Source organism: Leptosomus discolor, chromosome 2 (genome assembly GCF_034619465.1).
Source record: "Leptosomus discolor isolate bLepDis1 chromosome 2, bLepDis1.hap2, whole genome shotgun sequence".
Classification (NCBI taxonomy): domain Eukaryota; kingdom Metazoa; phylum Chordata; class Aves; order Leptosomiformes; family Leptosomidae; genus Leptosomus; species Leptosomus discolor.
Window position 1 is genome coordinate 101,524,446 of NC_141392.1, and position 21,459 is coordinate 101,545,904.

The following is a 21,459-nucleotide window of genomic DNA, read 5'->3' on the forward strand; positions in this document are numbered from 1 at the left end:
ATTCCTCTTACACAGTTTCTCACTTCCTTTTCATTCTCTCTTTGACATCAGTTTATCTTTGAATTCAGATTCTTAACTTGAACATGCTCTTCGGAAGTATGACATGCTGTTATTATCAAATAAGTGTGCTATTACCAGATGAGAGAACCTTCCGCTAACCTGAATGACTGCTTACAAGAGGAAGGGTTTAAATCACAGGGACTGGGGTGATTTGTAAGGCTAGATTACTGTCAACTGCTTAGACATTTTAAAAATACATTCCTTTAAACGAATGGCATATGCATTTTTCTTTAAGATGTCAGTAAGGCAGATTTCTCATTTTCCAAAAGCCTTCTGGATTCTTTCAGAGTCTGCTGCCTTTTCACATCAACAGAATATGACATTCACGTAATACAACAGAAGTCAAAACCTTACATAAAGATTTTAGGTTTAAATTGTCCAAATGCACAAAACTGTAATTAGAAAGACATTTTTCAAAAAGCATATAAACAGTCTATGAGCATATAGAGTAAGAATATCTGTTAATTTTTTTCAGATATAATTCACTAATAAAAAGTAAATAAGCACGTGCTATGGAAGCCACTTTTAAAAACAGCCTTTCCAGAGCTAGCTGCTACGTATTAGCGTGCAAGTTATTTCATTCCATTTCAAACTGATGGTGACTTGTTTAAACAAGTGCGGTATTGTGTTTTGCCCAGTATGGGAGACAGACGAGGCACAGCACTTAACACTGTCAAAGATATCCAGCAGTCCAACTGTAAGATCCTTAACATTAGCTGTAAATTCCATGTTAATTTGGAACTCATGCTATTGGAGTTTAAGATGTAATTACACTTGTTACCAGCTAAAGTTTGCTGTTGTCATGTTACTCTGAAGAGAATAAGAACAGCCTTTGGGCACTATAGCCAAACAATATAAAAATGTTAAGGAGGAAGTACATCTAGAAACTCTTCTTCATAATCCTGAGATGCAATTCCTACTTCTGTACGATTCGTCTTTCAAAGATTAAAATAACATTCATTATTAAAAAATGCTCACAGTGAAAGAAACTACCATCTGTCCTACAAATAGGAACTTCATGAATGCACTGTGAGAATCTTCTCAGATTGCATGCATACACATTATGTGTACAGACTACAGTTTTATAGATATTCCACCTTAGATAACCCTTGAAAATTTGAATTGATAAAGTAAATCATTATAAAAGTAATCAAACAGTAAAAACTAAGAAGCATTTTGCATATAAGAAGGAATGTGGAAGTGATAATGACAGGAATTTCAAAAAACACTCATTCATGTTATTGTCATTACTCAGGATGTGGTATCATAAAGTCGCAATCTAAATTATATGTGATCAATTATATTTTAGGTACAGTGGCATCCACAACATACTAAGCATATACGTATAAACAGATGTGAGTATGTATCTATATAAATATATAATTTCTTTTAATGTTAATATAATCTCAGTCAAAAAGCCTTAAGCAGATGTTACGTAACAAAAGTGGGATATTAAAATAAGTCTATAAGTGGAAAATATGGTCACATTAAATATCACATTAACTGAGTAAAGACATCCCAAGTTTAACAAAGACAGTCCAAGAAAGCAAATCCAGTCAGTCCCTACAAAGTAAGCCATAAAGCTGACATATTTGGTAGGAGAGGTGCTGAATTTAGAGCTTCCAAAAATGAAAAAAAAAGCAGAAGCAATTAAGTAAAAGATCTACTTGTGTGAAGCTCTGACAGCTGTCTAACAATTCTTACGAAAATAAAGTTGGATGTAATTTACTAAGAGAGGCAGAACTAATATAATAAGCTTCATAAGCAAGTCACATTTCAAATGTTATGGAGGAGCCAGACAGAATATGTTATAAAATTCAGTGTGTTGATGATGAGGATCAACAGAGGGATTTTGGAGGTGTTAATGAAAGCATGGCATCAAAAAAGTGAGAGAAAAAAATACCAAAGAAACAAAGGGATATGAACATAACTTGCAGATTGTAGATTTAAATGCATTAAAGGACGGTGGCAGTACCAACTGTGAAAGAGAAAAAGCCGCTAGCATGGCAAGCATTTCCAAGGGAAGATACAAAGTCTGGTTTCAGCCGCATTACGCTTCCACTAATGGCGTGACATCTAGGAAAAATACCATGTACTGAAATGATGGATTGGATGTTTGAAGGCAAGACGGGAACAAACAGAGTGAGTCACCGAGACAGAGTGGTAACTGAAATTTTCAGTGGATCAGATTATTGATCTCTTGTCCCTTCAGCAAAAGTACAATATGAGGATTACTGGGCAAATGCTCTCCCTTGAAAGCAAGGGCACTCAAAGGAGACGTGAGGGAACGTCAGAAATGGAACATAAAGATGACTATGAATTCAGAAGACGTTACACCAGATGTTCTGAGTGATTAGAAATAAGCAGCAGCTGAGAAATTGAGGGGAATGCTGACATTTTGTTGAAGAAGTCTGGAGAGACTGGTGAGATGGAGAGGTGGAGAAGTACCAAATAAAAAGGATAATAGGCAAATGGTGGGGAAAGGAGGAACGACTGATAAGATATCACCACTAATTTTAGAGGTGCTAAGAACTGAACTACGGGTCTTGATGAAAATAACTTGTTTTGGCTTATGAGAAAACATAATAATCTGGCACTCCTCTCTTTCAAAGAGAGTTTAAGATCTCAAAACAGATAAGATTTTCAGCAGACTAAAAATCTAGTAGGGTCCAAGATCCTGTTCCCTGTTTTTTAAGTTACGAGTTCATGAGTCTTGTCCTTGTTGACATTTGTTCCTGAGAAACATGCTAAAATACTCCCAGTGAAAGAAAATATTTTGAAGCCAGAAAATGGAACTACCATGAACTAATATTAAAGTACCAGGAACCAAAGGTGGGGACTTCACATTGAGTGTCAAAATGTGAGGAATGTAAATACCAGGAATATATAAAATACTTCATTAATTTAGTCCAAGTTTCAGATAACTTTTCATCTCAGATTTGATTTTGAAGTTCCATATTCTCACACTACAGCATTGTCATTTATATATGTAGATCAAATATCCCCATAAGAATCCAGCACCAAAAACTACTTGTTTACATTGTTCTGCCTGTATTTGGCACATATTTCATCACGTATTTTTCCGTTGCTATAACAAGAAAACTGCTGAAATGAGAACTTGCTTATCTACTAAATCAACATCTTGAAAGTTTTAGGTGGCAAAGTCTGCAGATAGCAGACTAAAGCCAAGTCAACATTTTCTTATATTACCTCAAAAACTTTTACGCTTCCTTTTCTATCAGAGATCTCACAAGATCTCTGTATTTTCCTGTCGAACAGAAGCTGTGCAGCTGTAAGTAAAATGATAATTGGAATGATAATGTTAGTGGTATTCAGGCATCTCTCTCAAAGCAACTTAGTCATATGCTGTATTGAATAAAAACAGGATTGGCTGAGTAAGGGAATTTACTGTTTCTCAGGAAAGGAAATTGCCTGCAACACATCTGGCAAAATGTTCTAAATGTTTAGTTTTGACAAAATACACATTTCAGCTCTTCTTATAAGGTGAGTTCTGTAGAGTGGGTATCTTCTTTCTAAAAAGGGAAATATCTAATTTGTACTTTAAATATACCAAGCCACTATTTGCTATTTTATGTCAAACAGTATATACACTCAGCTATAAAGCAAGCAGGAAATCACAGACTAAGCAGCTATATTTCAGTTTGCAGAATAAACGTACCACACGTATCAACAGCAGAAATAAAAGATGAAGAGAACAACGAACAAGGAAGAAACACGGACAGGAAGCTGAATTACAACTTTTTACTCAATTTCATACTGGCATCTACAAGATCCCACGCCAAATTATTTACATTCCTTCCTACTTCAAGATGTCTAACAATGAGATGTTCCTTCTCATAATTGACGGGAGACAGACCTTCTCTGTCATTCAGCTTTTCTGGAATAAGCCCTGCCCTGCAAGCAGACTTGTTATTATGCCTCTGAGGCTCAGTAAAAAGGCTGTATTCAGGCATCTTCCTTCCTCCTCCTCGGTTTTCAAGGACAAAAATGTACTTAACTTGCCTTACTTTTCACACCAGTTTTCTAAGTTTAGCTGTTACTACTTTCTTTCCCTCTGAACTCTGACTGGCTTTGACTCCCTGGGGAGGCAGAGGAGACCACTTCCTCCTCCACAGCTGGGAAAGCTGCTCCCAAAGGGATAGAAAGGGTGAAGGATCACAATCAAATGCTCCAAAAGATGCACCAAATACAGCACTATCCTGTAGTGAAGGGTTAAAGGGACGTATATTTATTTTGTTGGCAAGGTGAACACTCACTAACTTTCCTGGGCAGTGGGAAAGAGCTCTTCATTAAAGCAACATGTGTCCATTGGACCCAGATGGGGAAAGAACAAAATCCTCCTTCCGTTGTGCATGTGTGTGTGTTGGGGGCTGTATTCCAGTTATTGCCCCTACAGCCTGGAATTATCAAGGAAAAGCTGGGGAAAACATTACCATGGTGAGCCCCCAGGAGTTAGATGAGAAGCACAACAGAGCAGCTAAGTGGTGGTGCCTGCTGTGCTGGCAAGAGTCTTCCATTAGTAATTTGTTGTCACTTCTCAGAATACCATCTCCACTTTCCGTACCTTTTCCCTGAACTGCTGACAGCTGCCATAGCAACTGGCCATTCATTCATTCATTCATTCAAAAAAAAAACCCCAACCCCAAAAAAAAAAACCCACAAAAAACCAGTAAAAGGTGAACTAGTTTCTCTTTCCAGTATTCATACAACCACAGTTCTCCCTAGTGGAGGTCCAAGATACAGCAAGCCTTGTTAGGCAGCCTCCAAGTTCAGTTTTGCTCCTGGCCCCATTATGGCTCCAGGGCCTCCCGGGGTCATGCATCGGCCTTTCCTAAAGGAAAACAGACTCCAGTTCAAACCTTTAAAGACACTCCAGTCTCTCCTCAAAACGCCAGCAAAACTGAACTGCTGGATTACGTTGGTGATCTAACTCACTAGCGTGGCATACAGATGGCGAGCTTCATAGCAATTCAAAAACTATTGATTTAATCAAGCCTTTCATGGAGATCCTGTCCAATGAATTCTCATCATCCCTTAAATCTTGTCTTTTATATAGGTACAGTCCCTTGAGTAGCGGCCTAATAATTAAAAGGAAAACTTCTAAAAGACTACACTGGTCAGTCTCATCTTTACCTTTAATATCTAACTAAAGGATTAAAAATACCCCATTAAAATATAATCAGAAAAATTAAGATTATCCTCCAGTTCTTCCTCATTGTGAGACAGATACTTTCAGGGCTGGAGCAATCTTATTTTCATATTTTTTCGGGCCAGCTGTGAGAGGAAAAGAAATCAGGGAACAGATCAATTTAAGGACAATTACAAGTCATAACAGGAAATTCTCATTTAACTTAGCAAATTAATTAAAAATACTCAAATAAAAGAAAATATTAAATTTGAATGGCTGGTTAGAATGCTAGAAATACTTCACACAGCCTAGTGTATAAATCTAATCCTACATGCTGTCTTCATTGCATAACAGTAGGTTTCTCAACTACCTTGCAAAAGACTGTTATTCACACGAAATTAAGCATTCTTCCAAAGACTTCCATAGACTGAAAAGTAGAAATCAGTATACAAAAAGCTATTGAAACTTCATTGACAATGCAGGTAGCTGTCAGATTAATTTGCTTTGCTATTGCAGTACAAAGTTGAAGGGATGGAGAATGCATGATTTATATGCCAACCTCCCAACTATGTAGAAAATAATCTTGACCATATCCCAAGTTCCAGACATATTCCTCCTCCATTTCCTCTGGCGGGAAGGATGAACAGTGGCAGATGAATACTCCACAGGAAAAAAAATCTGACAAATTGGTTCCACAGGTCACAGTCCAAGTATAATTAGAACCTTTCTGGAAGTCTCCAGACTTGAATTCTAGAGATTTTCCTTTCCAGAGGTAACTATGTGGTTTGTAAAGAAATCCCAACAGCTTCCAACAATGCAAGGCATGCATTTTAGCTGCTACAACTATTTATGACAACCCCTGAACACAACTTCCATGATTTAAACAGTAAAAGCCATATTAACACACTATATGAAATAGAGCAAGTTGTGTAAGAAAGTCTGTCTTAAGAGATCCTAAGGCACGCTGGAATTTTCCTCCTATAAGAGAATCGTTCGTTAGTAATTAATGTTAGTTTGACTAGCATGGCATTCTCTTTGTTTATTTTAATTAAGAAAAATCTGTAGCTTCCAGATCCAGACCTAGCAAAGCACTCAGGCAGTTTGTCTTCAGGAGTCAGTATTCTATCGTGCTGGTTTCAAGATGACATTTTCTAAAACACAGAAGGAAACTTTTCCAAAAATTTCTATGGAATCGCCTCTTTCCCAGGGTTCGGTAAGTTGGTTAGTAATTTTCTGCTTGTCGAAGACCACTGATCATTGCAGAGAACATGGGAGTTGGAAGTAGGGGGAAGCCCTTTGTTACTCTTACATATACATTTCAAATCCTTACTTCATTGGAGTTCCCCTCACCTTTTACGGGTATTTCCTACTTCTAAGAGCACAGAATTGGCCCAGCAGGAGCTGACAGGGTAACCGCCCTTCAGCCATGCCACCTCCCGAGGCGTGTGCCCTCCTGCCCCTGTGCCTGGGCAGTCCTGCCCTCTCCCAGCTGACTGGTCATTTGTGACTCCTGTTAAGTTAGCACTTCCAAAGTTACCCATTCCATACAGACAAAAAAGCCTTTCAAAGCTTGAAAACGCTTAACTCTTGAAAAGGGTGCCTAAAAATGAGTATTCATCTCCGAGATTCCGTAAAATACTGAAAACTGTTAATTAAACCCCCTCTCTTCTTGTCTTTGCAAGCACATGCCCAAGGCTGCTTTTGTACGCTTAGGACAGTGCCTTTCTCTGTAATTACACGATGCATCGAACACAAACGAAATTACATCTGGGTTCAGCACACTAAAAAAAAATAATTCTTTCAGAAGACCGAAGCAGCCCAGGAACTTTTTTTTTTTTTTTTTGGACAGCGTTTAAAACTGATTACCCCCCCAAACGATCTATAGACGCGATGCTGGAGGATATCGGAACTGACCGCTCCGCCTAGGAAACTCCCCACCGGAGCCGCGCCGCAGGAGCCCGCAGGGGTCCCCTCGCCGCCGGCTCCTCCCTGGGCGCTCCCCGCGCCCCCCCGCAGGAAGGCCCCGGCGGGGCCGGCAGGGAGGGAGGGAGGAGCGGCCCCGCTCCGCAGGTCTGCCCGCCGCGGCAACTTCTCATATAAGGGCCGGGACGCGGCCGGGCCGGGAACCGCGGCCGGATCCCCCCCCCGCTCCCAGGGGCTGCCCGCGGGGTTCTCGGCGGCGGCCAGCGCGGGGCAGGGCAGGGCAGGGCAGGGCAGGGCGGTGGGGGGCGGCCCCCAGCCGGGACAGGCGGCCCCCAGCCGGGACAGGCGGCCCGGCCCAGCCCGGCCCGGCGGCACATGGCAGCCGGTCGCCGGGCGGCCGCGCAGGTTCTCTAGCTCCGGGCTGCCGCGGGCGCGGTGAAGCGCTGCGGGTCCGCCGGGGTACCGCGGGAACTAAAATGCAGCTGACTGGCTACTTCTTTTTGGGCTGCAGCGTTTTCTTAGCCTCGGGATACAACTCCTTTAGTAAGAGCATGGAGACGGTGGGCAAGAAGCAGTACCAGGTCCAGCACGGGTCCTGCAGCTACACCTTCCTCTTGCCCGAGGCGGACAACTGCCGGTCCTCGGCTCCCTACGTGCCCAACGCCGTGCAGAGGGATGCGCCTCTGGACTATGACGATTCCGTTCAAAGACTGCAACTGCTTGAAAGCATCATGGAAAACAACACTCAGTGGCTGATGAAGGTAGGGTAGCTTTTCTAGAAATCTTGTTTACAACATCCTCTTATCTAGTTCATTGTGGGGTGTGTTGGTTTTTTTGTTTTGTTTTTTTTTTGTTTTTGTTTTTTCCCTTTCTTCTCACAGTTTCTAAATTCACAAAATGCATTACCTAAACTAAATTTCTGAACTGCCCTTTCAATCAAAAAGTTGTTTTGGAGTCTGAGAGCAGAATTTTATTGACTGGAAAGGAACAGAGAACCGCACTGTTCTGCAGAGCTCGTGCTTTAAAGTTTGTCACTACATTGGAGTTGCTTGGACAAACAGTAATTACACCCGCAGACGGGCTGCGAGCATGTCTGAAATTTCTGACATGAAAGAACCAGCTACTAATTTATAATGAACTGACACAGACTGTTTAATCTTTGTTTAAAGAATATAGAGTGTACCTTTATCCTAGGCATGTTTGAAAAATGTGATTTGAAACGTGATTTCAAAACTGGCACGCAGAAATTAACATGTTAAGCCCCACTGATAAAGAACAGTAATCCTGAGCAAAGGCTGCAAGGCTGACTTGCAGTGAAATTAGCTGCGTGAAGTGATAGAATTTCAAGAAAGCTCATTAGCGGATATCCTTTGCATCCTGTAACATTTCCACTCAAACGTACAATATTCAAGGAAAAAATCCTCTGGAAAAAGGTGTTGCAGATGCCCCATAGCGTCCTTTAATGCAACCCCATTGCAACTAAGGGAGAATGACATGTTTATTGCCAAAGTGGCAACATTTGTACAATTATGCCTGAAACAGCGGAAAAAAATCCTTACACTGCGTATATTCTTAATATTACTGGAGAATAAACTTGATCACTATTCCGCACTTTTATAGAAGCTCATTTGATTCTAAATGCTTTACAGCTCAATAGATTTTGATTTTAATAAACCTTGATTTCACTGGTACCTGAAAAAGTGTGATAGTACAGTTTAATTGCATAGTACATTTATGAGTGTTTGTTTCATACCAAGATGCCCATCTTCTAAGCAATAAATATTTTGAGGACTTAGCTGAGCAGTATCTCCAAATAAGTGTCCCAGTGATGTCATAAGGGTTTTTTCATAACGAAAGAAATACTTGTTGCGAAAGGAGAGAATTCACAATTCTCTCCAATAAGTAGCCAGTTCTTATATGACCGCAAAATAATTTTGCATGAGGGTTCCCTTCTCTCATCAGTTACAGTCACAGAAGTAGCATGGTATAACCAAAGAAACCTGCTGGGAAATTTGTGTGTGTAAGAAACAGAAGTCACACTCCAAAGCAGAAAGCACAGTGTTTTCATCTACCTGAAAATGAACCCTCAAGCTTAAATCCCAAATGCATACACTTGAAGGCTGCAGTGTGGGACTCTAAGTCTGTCTTTATGGGTTTAGGATGCTTAATTTAAACACCCAAATAATGTCAGTTCAGTAGCATTTGGTTTTTTAATCTTACAGGCAAACATATTTCCCTCCACATACTTACTTACCTTTCTGTTAATTTACAACACTCCCTATTGTCAAGACCAACATTAACAGATGTGCAATGCAGGATGAAAAACACACAAAGTAAAACCGTCTAATCTGCCCAGCTGCTAAGCAATTTCCTAACATAAATAGTAAAATCACACACAAGACTCCAGTGCTAAATGCCACTTAAGTAGGCAAACACAGTATCATAAGTGGCATCAGGTAAACAGAAACCAGTAAGCAAATTCCAGCATCCTTATTTAGTAAAAGCTATGCTTTTTCCTGTCAGTCCCTGGGAAATCAGTTACAAGAGGAATAGGATAAGTATATCTAACCCATTCTTTGGGGGATCAAAAGGCAGATTCTGTTTTACAAGATAGAGAAATGTTTCTTTTATTTGAGCAAAGATTTCCAAATAAGATGCTTTAGAATAGCCTGATTTTTTTCCCTAGCAGTTCTGTAGCTAAACATCCTGTAAAATAACTGCTGTTTGCCTTTTTCACTATTTTAACACCTGCTCTTTATGTCATCTGTTTTGCTCACAAAGAGACTCCAACAAAAGTAGCTTTTCCTCAGATTTGCTTTGCTAGAGACACCTGGTTTGCAAGTGAAGATGAAAAGCAAACAATAAGCTTTAAAGTTGCTTACAGAGTTTACTTGCTGTTTTTTTAAGGTAACTAATACACATTCCTAGGTTCGTATTTCAACTTGCCAAAATACAATGCCAGATTAGTCAAGGCAGGGCAAAAATTATAAATTGTTCACTTAGTTTTTTATACTGTATTGAAAGGGTAGTATAAGATTGATTTTAAAAATAACCTGACATTAACTTCACAGCAATTGCACAAAAAGCTGCTTTAGGTCTTGCTTTTGTAAAAAGCTATTTTTGCTCATTTAAGAGGCAGCACCTGTTTTGTTTAGAAGTTGTGTAGGAAAAAAAAAAAGACAAACTTTTACTGTGAATTAACCTTTAAATGTTGTTCCTGAAGTATTGCACATCCCAAAACAGTTTTACACTCCTCCCCCCCTCCTGCCTTTAATCCATCAACTAAAGGAAACATTTGGTTTCTGAATGAACGCTGGGCTGTATGAATGGAACAGCATGGGAAGTGTGCGCTTCATCTGGTTAATGGACAAACACAATGGGGAGAAAATGAGTTACGTAGGTCCAGGTTCTTTTCTGATCTGCTCCTGCACAGAGACCAGACTTCGTTTTGCAACTGCTACAAATTGCTGCTTCATGAAAATGCTTTTTTTTTTTTTTGGTCTGAACTGTATTAATGCCTAATGCCACTACTGTACACGCCACACATAAAAGTGGAGAATGTCTTTTCAAAAGTAGATTATGTATAAGCGTTCAGATGACATACTAGAACAAACCACTATTCCACCTAATCCAGTGTTAAGCAGTAAGCCAGTAAGCGAGGCTGTAGAGCAAAGGCCAAAACCCTCTATCAACTGTGCAGCAATATACCTGAAATGAACTTTCTCCTTTGACTTTCCCTACCTTGACATCAATTTGTATACTGAGGTATAAGATTTTTTCCTAATGCTTGTGTGGGCAGGGAGAATAAACCTCTCAATAATAAGGTTTTCAATTAATTTGAAAGGATAGCAGATTGGTATACAGCTGAGATACAAGACTGGAATTTTAATAGCCAACATACATATCTACATTTATACTTTGGAATTTTTTTATATAAAAACAACATCAAATTTTCAGACAGTCGTAGAAGACAGGCAATTCCCTTAAGTTCCACAATTAAACAAATCTCTATCTGAATTAATGGCAGCTTTACCATTTGGATAATGGCATTTCTACTCAAGGAACTGCATTTTTTCAGGTATGAAGACATTGAAATAACTGAATGCTGACTTGAATTTACTTCTTAGTACATGAACTAGATCCTATGATTCAGGAGATATGACTGTCCAAAGCGGTAATGTAAAAGAAATGGGTCACACTTTCTTAGTCTTTCCTATTATAAAAGCTGAACACAATGTATGATCAAATTGATTATAGCATATGGAATATACCTAATTTACTTGTAGTCCATCAGCAGACCAAAAGACTAGAAAATAAAAGTCTGTGCCAGGAATCAACATTTAAACCTAAGGCCAGAACTTCATCCTGAAACCATCCCAGCAGACTGAGAGGGACCCTTTACTGATAGAGATAAAGTATCTTTGGATACTCTGAACTGAGATTCATTTTTTCTTGTCATGATACCCTGGAAGCTAAAAGCCCTTTGTCGCTTTGAAACATGTTTCTTCCCTAAGCATCGCAAAATCAGATGTTTTAAGATGTACGGGAATGAATGCTTACAATTTTTGATGAGTAATTACAAATTAAAGGTTATAATGATTGTCATACTTGTATTGAACTTCTCATAAGAAAAGATACTCTGACATGCCATCATCCAAAAACATCTGCACACAATGGACAAGGACAAATACATTGTGCAGTGCAAGTATGCAAGAGATGATTCTGACTCTGAATTGAGAGCTGCATTCCTTTCTTAAGTAATGCATCTGTTTTCACTTATTGTGAAAAATGCTTGTTTCTGTCTATCAACTATGTATTTGCTAAGCAATAGAGTCCTGGCAGGACCCAAAAGAAAATACTTTTTTAACTTTCAGATTAGTACATGTTACCAGATAAAGTTTCCACGCTACTTTAAATGATTGGACTATGAAGTTTATTGTTATATCTCCTGTAGGTAAATTTCTGTGAAAGGATGTGAAATGACACTTTTGCATGTGTTTAAAAACTATGTTGTAAAGACTATTTCTGCATCATTCCACAAATACCAGATTGGCGATACAGGTATGAAGTTGTACAAAATCAACAAAGACGACTAGAGATTTTCTTGTACAGATCTACAAGACAAAATTGGAGTTGAGAGCTCGCCACCTCCAAGACGCTTTCAGTAAAAAATGTGATAAACAGAGGCTTGTTTTACTGAATCAGTCTCTTACTAGCATTCAAGATACATTTTTATGTCCTTTGTTTGTTCTTAATATGATCAGAAACTTACCATCTTTGACTGCTCTAATCACCAAATGGGGAGACTTTCTCCATTAATTATTGACATTGAGTGCTTTAATTTTCTTCTCTTTTCTCATTCTTTTCAAGTGCACATATAGGAAAGGAGCCTGAAGATGCTTGAATTGACAGTTTCCAGTTCTTGTTTGCATACTGAACATATAAAACTTGACAGTATAACCTTTAGAATCTCTTAGAAACTTTTGCAGAGACTGAAGTTCAGAATGGTGTTTCTTTTTATAATTATCTTTTTACTGATCCTTTTTTGTTGTTAATGATGAACAAATTCAGTAACCTGCATGTCCCCATAATTTACCAAGGGAAACAACTGATACTGTTTGCTTGATTCCTAATCACAAGAAACAAGCTATTGCGTATGTATTGCTGAGAATGGAATTTTGCCTATAAGACAGATACCCATTTCTAACCTTCAAAATATCACATCTGGTATCTTCAGTGACTGTATTATACTGTCCTTTTCATACTACAGTATTTGTGTTTTTTAAAATATACCACATTATACATTATTTGATTTACAAATGTTCTTACAGTAAACTAAGGCAGCTTAGAAAACCACTGTTTATTTAACAACATTTTACATACTTTAATGCAAGAACCCTCCTGTTGCATCTGTTGTTTCATGGGATTTTACATAGCTTTGGCTGAAAGCCAGAATGGGGGCAAAGTAAAACTGTCTTCCTCCACCATTACCATTAGTATAGGGCTAGACACGCAAAATGCTGCCAACTGATTTAGAAGACATATTGTGAGGTCTTAGATTAGGGTCTAAAACAGAGAGGTGCCTCTCTCAGATCCTTCTCTGGAGCTTGGCAAACCCAGAGTTTCATCAGATGATTCAGCCTCTCTTAATTAGCTCCCTAGACTAAGTTCAGTCTGTCTCTTCAGCCTGGAAGAGAGAGAAAGAGGAATGGAAAACTTAGGGGGGAAAAAAAAAAATCCTCCTTGAAGAAGAAAATTTATCAGCATTGCTGAAGAAGTTGCAAAAGCTAGCATGCTGCACGGCCCTCATCCTGGCATAGTACTTCGGCACTAAAGTTTGTAAGCCTCAGAATCAAGAGGTAGAAAGTAATGTGGATTAGGCTGCAAATATGATATGAATATATAGATAAACATTATGCTTCCCGCTTGTTAGAACAGCTTAGGTATAAGAGTCAAATCAGGACTGATGGCCTTTCCATAGAGTTTGGTGTCCCCGTTCCCACATCCTGACAATCACAGAATCACAGAATGGTTTGGGTTGAAGGGACCTTCAAAGATCATCCAGTTCCAACCCCCCTGCCATGGGCAGGGACACCTCCCACTAGACCAGGTTGCTCAAAGCCCCATCCAGCCTGGCCTTGAACACTGCCAGGGAGGGGGCAGCCACAGCTTCTCTGGGTGACCTGTGCCAGTGTTGCCCCACCCTTATTATTAAAAATAAAATAATAATAAAAAATTCTTCCTGGGACAGAAGATGCAAATTGTACTTCAGAGAAAAAGGGTTCTGGCATCTAGTTAGCAATAAGATAGTGATGGGAGCTTTAAGGATACCCATACTGACCGCAGAAGGTAAAGTGGGAGAAGATCGCTCTTGAATAAAATATTTCATGTATGTACCAGTATATGAAACAAGGATGCCAATACACAGAAAATATTTTGGTAGTCCAAATGCACCCCAGGAAGTCTGTCACTGATAATAACAGCCAAACCACTGAGAAAACAGTTTGCCAGTGGACCCTAAGTATCAATATAACCTTCAAGAAAAGGAGAGTTCTAATAAGAAGTTTCAGAAATAAGCACAGACAATTTTATCTGCCATTTTAGTCTTTGAATTTCTCAGACTAGTCAAATATAAATTACAGGTGAAAAAAATAATAGGAGCATCAGATAATTCCATAGGGCAAAGCATCTTAAAAAAAAAAAAAAGTACAGCACAGTAATTTAATACTTAGAAATGCCTTAGAGATATGGCACATTCCACAGTGGAACAAATTAAACCAAATAACCTCACACACAGAGAGGTTAAAAAGTGCTTTACAACTGGAAATACTGTGATCATTTAACTTCCTTTAACAGACATATCTCTAGGAAATGGGGCAGAGGAAAAAAGAATTGTATTTATTCTCTAGTGAAAATAATTCAAATACTGTTTAGTGAACCTAAAGTCTATTCGAAGTTAAACCAAGCTCAGAGGAAATGTTAAAGATTTCTGCAGGTTACAAAATCCAGATCCATGTTTTGTATTAAAAAAAAAAAAAAAAATCCCACACCTAAATAGTTCTGCAAACACTCACTGTCAGTTTTCAAGCTGCCTAGGAAGATACTACTCCTTAAATGCCTTTTTCTTTAAAAATGCCTACTATGTTCCAAATAATTACTTCAAATCCTATTAGTTTTTATCCGTTTGTGGAAGAGGTTAACCCTAAAATTAAGATGCAGTTTACAAAGCTCAGCAAATGTATCCTGCAGTTTGTATGATTAGGAGATATCTGTCCTCATTCCAGTTTCCAGCAAATTATGGCTTTGTCTGGACAGAGAGATGGAAGCTACAGGAACTTTTCTGCTGTCTTTATACTGCTCAGATGAAGCTTTATCAGTTTATCTAATAATCTTCCAGGTGCCTACTAAGGTCATAACAAGGTCTTGCTGCTAAAAAGAGAAGGATGAACTTCTTTCTCTGTTAGTAAATGTATGGGTGGAAATCTAGTATTCTTCACAGAGTTACATTATTCGCAGAAGCTGTAAGAAGTGAAACATTTCGCTTTCTAGATGAGCAAATACTTCAGAATTCTTAGACGACAGCAACTTTCTTTCCAATTCAGCTGTCTCTAGAGATTCCTGTTAAACCCAAGTATCCTAACTTTGCTCAAACTGCCTTTAATACTGTAGGGGGAAAAACATCTTTTCAGTTTTGTATTTGTATTCATGTCGCAAGCATCATGATGGAGCTTAAAAAAAAAGGGAAACTATATGGGGTTCCTTTACCATCTGGGGAACAACATATCAACTTTCTGATTTTGGTCAGGGATTAACATCACTGTGTTGTAACACAGCTGAAAGCTTAACAGACTATTTTATTGAATAGCTAGCTACAACTTATTATTTAAGTTTCAAGAAGGAGGAAAAAAAAAGCCTTGCTTGATACATTACAGCTCTCTTGATGTTAGCAACTGAAATTCTTTAAGAGGCATCCAATTTTTAGACTCTGTAGTACCTTTTAATAATGTAATTATCAAGAAATTGAAAATAGCTACATGCATTTCAAGAGACGTGCTAAAGCATGCATAGGGACCAGAGTAATTCAGTATGAAGTCAAACCCAGCATATTGGAGCATTCTGTCGTGGTACAGCATAATCAATCACATAACTGTTACCTTTAAGTTACTTCAGAAGCAATGTTTTAGTATGCTTTTTGAATGAAGTATTTGTCAAAATCACATGAAAACACCCTAGGCAAACATTTGATCTTTAATTATCACTCTACTTAGCAGAACTTTTTGACAGGGAGAAAAGCTAAAAGTTCTCATCTTTGGAGACAGAAAAACTGTATTCATTTAAAAATGGTAGGAACTTCTTTAACTCTCTAGTACGACAATGACTGAGCAGTGTATTAAGCCCTGTCCAAACAACAGCCCTGCAGACCTGTTCATTCTCACGCTGCACGCATTAAGAGTCATTCACCTCGTGTACACTTGGTATCAGCTTCATCGCTGTGCTTGCTTTTTGGTTCAGGCCTGCACCTGACGTGCGTGATCCTGGAAGGAAAAAGCCTCTTTTGTTCCATTCTGTCAGGGTGTGGGAATGGGGAGACACCCAGCTCAGTGGAAAGGAAATTTCCTGGGCAATAGCCATAGCCCTTGCCCCACCAGCAGCTCCCCTACATATGATATGATGTCAGTGTGCTGGAGGCCTGCTGTTCATCATATGACCTGATGACCATATGTCATATGACATATAACCATATGTCTTAGACTGAGGTATCTGAGTAAGCTGAGGGGTTTAATTTTGATAGCTGGCACTTAAAAATTATTTTAGTTTTGACTTCCTCCACAGAACTTGTAGACATCATACTAAGACACTTAATACACTTCTTTAGGTCATTTCCTTTGAAATACAACATTATGTTCTGGGCAACAATTTTCCTCCCTATTTTCTATTAGCAAGGTGTGACCACCTGAAAGATAATAGTTCAAACCTTCAGCTTCAAAGTGAAATATGAAACAGCCCCTTAGGGAGAATGTGCCAATCATTCAAGAAGCAGTAGCCTCGTTTTTTCCACGGTCTCAGCTGTCAACTGACAGTCTCAGCTGTGCAAAAAGTCAACATTCAAACATCATAAAAGCTGCAGATTAAGATGGAAATATATGTAGCAACGGAAAACATGCTTGCCATGCTTTCCTATTGCAGTAACAAATACCCTGTCCATTGAGACAGTTCAATACTCAAGAAAATTCCCTGGTGAAGACTTAATGAAACAATTTCCATGTTTTTGCTTTTCTTTTCAGAAAGTTTTTCTATAAACAGGGTAATTCAACTATTCAAAGGGAACACCAACTTCCAGTGTCTTAATACAACTTCAAAAAAATGGATAAAGTAGGCAAAAGACAACTTAAGCGAGTGAGAAAAAACAGAAAAAATCTTGTATTTTTCTGCTTCTAAGGAACTGACTTAAATAAAACTAAGCTTCCTCGCGTGAGGTCTGAACTTTGACCGTATTAACTATCCCTGTGTTTTCACTTATGTTAAACTTCCATCCTGATGCCAGATTTTCTGTCAGATATAATGATTGCCTATAAAGTAATAGTAAATTAAAAAGCCCTATTATAACTGCTACTGGAGCCTCACTGGGAATGTTTTCTGAAAACTACTCTGACATGAAACAAAGTTCAAATAACTAGAAGGTAAAGCCCAAGACTAATAACCTAACCCTTAGAAAGAGCATAAACTGCAACAAATACGAACAATCTGACCCCTTTGAAATCTTACAATGTACAAGCAAGGATTCTGACAACTACAGTTTACCAGCTATGGAAGAAAGATTAAATATAGTTAATAATACCCCCTGACACATAAATTTATTTGACTTGCATCTAGAGAAAACTTATCCACGTCTTGAGTTCAGCTACTTTGCTATGGTAAACTTTATTATTTTTAAAAGGCTCTGAGGACAGCATACAAAAACCCTAGCTCCGCTCTAAGCAAGTAGAAAAATTCCCACTGACTTCTTAGTGAAACTGAGATTTCATCTGACGCATCTAAAAAATCATTTGACTCAAAAGGTGATTTTCTATTTTTAAACTATTTGAAGTTAATAATGGAGTAAACCAGTAAATCAGGTATGTGCTTTAAGGCTTACTTCATGTGGACAATCTAACTAGTAAGCATGCTATTGGAATAGAAAAAAAGAGTGATAACTTTAATCACAAGGAAATACACATTTTCCTTTTCTTGTCCCTCTCAAGCCCATGTGGGAGTAACATTTCCCAAGAGTCTCATCCAGTCAAGTCCTTTGCACTCACCATTTTCCTCAGTGAATTTCCTTCCAACTTCCTAATGTTTTTTAACCTTCAAGCCAACCAGACAATTCCTTCCCTCAGCTGGCTTTAACATCAGTCTTCCAGCCCCCTTTTGCAGCTTGTTGCCTTTATGAACTCCTATCCCTGGCACATCCATTTTTAAAATTCTGCTCACACAGATTCAGTTCCTTTTACGCAGCTTCCTGACTGTCCAATCTGAACTCCCTTTTCTCTCCGTCCCTCATCATTCAGAATTTCAGTTCTGGATTCTTTTGTTCTTGTTAAATTTCTTTTAACCCTCACCTACATGCGTAGTCTCCTGGGTAGACAAATAGCTTTTTTTTTTTTCCCTAGCTAGCTGTATGCCGTATCTTGTACTTTCTCCATTGCTAGATGTGATTACTCATCTTGTGAGCAGAGTCTTGCATCCAAGGGAGTCTCTGGAAAGTGCATTTAAAAGTCTCCCTTTTCAGTGGCCCATCCCATCAGATCTTGACAGACAGGGACAGTTTCCTCCATAAAATACCCACCCTATAGTGCACAGCTTTGGTTCTCAGCCATTTGCATAGTTTGTTTTGAGAGGGTCTCACTCCAATTTCTGGTCTTCATAGAAGGGCACCACTGGCAGCTGCCTGGCTTCAGCCTTTCAGGAGCACTGACTGGAACTCAGCTTTCCATCACCACCTGAGTGCTCAGTGGGGCAACAGAGACAAAGAGGAACTTCTGGAACCAATGGACGGAAAGATGTTTCTTCTTGGTTCTGTTCCAGCAAACTAAGCTGCCTGCTTTTAGGTGGATAATCCTAGCTATGGAGGCAAAAAATGTATTTATTATCAGGATTACATTTTTAAATTTTTTTTTTCTGCATCACACACTACATTTTGTTTCTGCAATATGCTGCCTATACGTGCTGATCTTACTGCCAAATATTTGTGTTTGTCCACTCTTAACACAGTAGCTTCCTGTTTTTCAAGCATGGAATTCCTCAGAAGCTTTTGCTTTAAAGACTCTTAACTGTGCTAATGGAACAGCAAAGGGAAATAAATAAGCTATCTTGTCATTTCACAAGAATGTATCAAGATGCTCAGTTTTTTTCTCCAAGCAGAGGTGACCACCTGAGCTTCCCTTACTTAAGGCAGCCCTTAGTGCTTTCTCTAGTCACAGTCAAGTCCATTTTGGTTTTGGGGTCCTGCTTCCCCCGCCCAGTGTTTTGGAAGCCTCGGGGAAGTTCTCTGATAGGTCTGGTCTGGCAAGCAAGGAATTTTCAGACTGGTGATGAAAATGTAGCAGCTTTTCAGGCACACCACCTCACCAGTCCATCTAGCATATTAGCAATGGAAATGGGAGAAAGAGATGCAGCATGGCTTAAAGAAAGAACTCCAGCACTTAAGAGATGAAATTACCTTTGGGGTTTTTTTTTCATTTTTCTTTGCAAATGTACAGGAAAATCAGTGCGTGAGTTCTTAGTAGAAAAATTCAGTCCTTCAGAACTGAAATTGGCAGCTGATATGTGCCGTCTCAGTCTTGAGCATTCAAAAATTGGCAGGCCTTCAGCTCAAATGAGTGGTTCTCTCTTGGTAGCATCATCATTGAGGCTTCTTCTTCAAGAAAAAACTCTTACAAAGCTCTATAAACTATATTTAGAAGCCAGTATGTTGTGAAGTTTAAGAACTACTCAAAATGCTTTCAGTTTCCCTTATTGGTGAAGTTTAAAAAAAAATTAATGATTTTTCATGCTGAAAGATGCTCTGTGAACATAGCTTTGAAACAGGAGACACCCAGTTTTATAGCTTACAAAAGGGACTAATTGTGTTCGCCAGCTTCCTAACTAGTTTGATCCTTGAACTTCAAATCATTCTTCCTTCTGGTTGGAAGTGGAATGCAAGATGACTGCTTCCCTAGAAAGCAGTGCTGAGAATGAACTGTAAATGCCTAACACTTTTTCACTTCCCTCAACAGCATATTTTGAAAAGAGGAATTTGCTTTATATTTCCTCAAAAAATTGCACTATGATTTGCTCCACCACATCATGAGGTATTCTCTAAAATAGGCTGTCTGGTTGAAAGAGGAATTAATTAAAAAAAAATCACTTGATATTGTAAGTTGAGATTAAAAAGGTAAAAGGTTTTATATTAAGAAAAATCAGTGACAGACACAAATTCGATAAAAATTTCATAAAGTTTACAAGGCTACATAGCCAATGTCTTTCATGAAAAATGTCTTAAGTACCCCCACCAGCATACCTGATAGTAATTTTATTTCAGCTGCCTACTGCTCCGCAGAATGGAAAAAATACACAAATGGGAAAGGATTTCTTTAGATCTGGGATAGCAAGCGTTTATTCAAATGTGGACTTTTTAGGGCAGAATCTCATCTTTACACTGGTCTGATAAAGTCCTGATTCCCTGATGGTAGCATGCAAGTACAAAATACGACTGAAAACACGTAGGCTTGTCTCTAAAAAGTTTGAATATTCAATTTGTGAAATTATAGCCCAATGCTATAACCTAGTATTTAAAAATTAAATATCAATTGGCAGTATTTCTTACACTGTTCGTAAAGAAGGAATCCTAATTTTGAATGTTGGTGGATTGTTGCACATATCAAGGAATATTTATATTCATTTCAGTGAATGGCAGAAGCATCATTGGCTTCTTGTCTTCCTGGCTTCAATGCTACTGAACTTCGGCAAAATGCCATTCATGACTCACAGTATTTATTTATTTATTCTTTATTTTTAGACTAATGGGAACATTATGAATTCCTTCCCAGATTTCTAAGAGAAATACCACTTAGCTGTGATCCTGAAAAACGGTGATTCAGAATCTTAGATTACTGCCTTAATGAATATGCTTAACTCTTAATGACAATTATTTGGCTAATCATGAAATAACTGATTTTAGTTCTGAAGATACTGTTGTTAAATTTTGATTTTAAATGATTTCCTTACCCATATAGAAATTTACAATATTGAAAGGGTTGTCGACTTGACTGGTTCTATCAACAACATTTTTTTGAAATCTCAAGAATATTTTTCATTTGCAATTTTATTTATATCTCCTAAAAATGCACTGTAAAAAGTATATGCATCATATATAGCATAAAGAATCTATGCCATCCTCCATGTGACAAACCATATGAAAACGTGTGCACAGTTAGGAAGGCAGTACTGCGATATCACATGTACAAAACAAGGTCAGTATCTGGAATGGTGGGAGCTCAACTCTGAGACAGCCTTTGGGATAGTTTCAGCTCTCAAAGTCTCTTCCCTTTTCCTATGCACTCTCAGGTCATCATTTTGATTGCAACGTTTGTAGTTAGTTCAAAACACAGAGTAGAAAGTATGATAATGCTGTAATACATTTTAGTGTTAGGTACAAAATAGTTCCAGTCAGGAACACAGAGTGAAAGTCATTCCTCATAAATATTTGTGCAGACAATGAAGGCATTTCATGCATTTAGTTTCGAGTTATATTAATGAAATATTTGGGGTTTATTGCCAATGAAGGGGCAATTTTTTCCTTCTACTAG

General features: G+C 38.5%; 2 protein-coding genes across 2 annotated transcripts in view; one reads left to right on the top strand and one right to left on the bottom strand.

The window, feature by feature from the left end:
- The window catches only part of MCPH1 (microcephalin 1), a 126,606-nt gene that overhangs the window by 25,030 nt on the left and 80,117 nt on the right, over positions 1-21,459 (bottom strand). The window lies entirely within an intron of this gene.
- The window catches only part of ANGPT2 (angiopoietin 2), a 42,302-nt gene continuing 28,451 nt past the window's right edge, over positions 7,609-21,459 (top strand). Inside the window, exon 1 of the mRNA XM_009949633.2 lies at positions 7,609-7,893. Coding sequence (XP_009947935.2) covers positions 7,609-7,893 — 285 coding nt within the window. The remainder of the gene's footprint in view (positions 7,894-21,459) is intronic.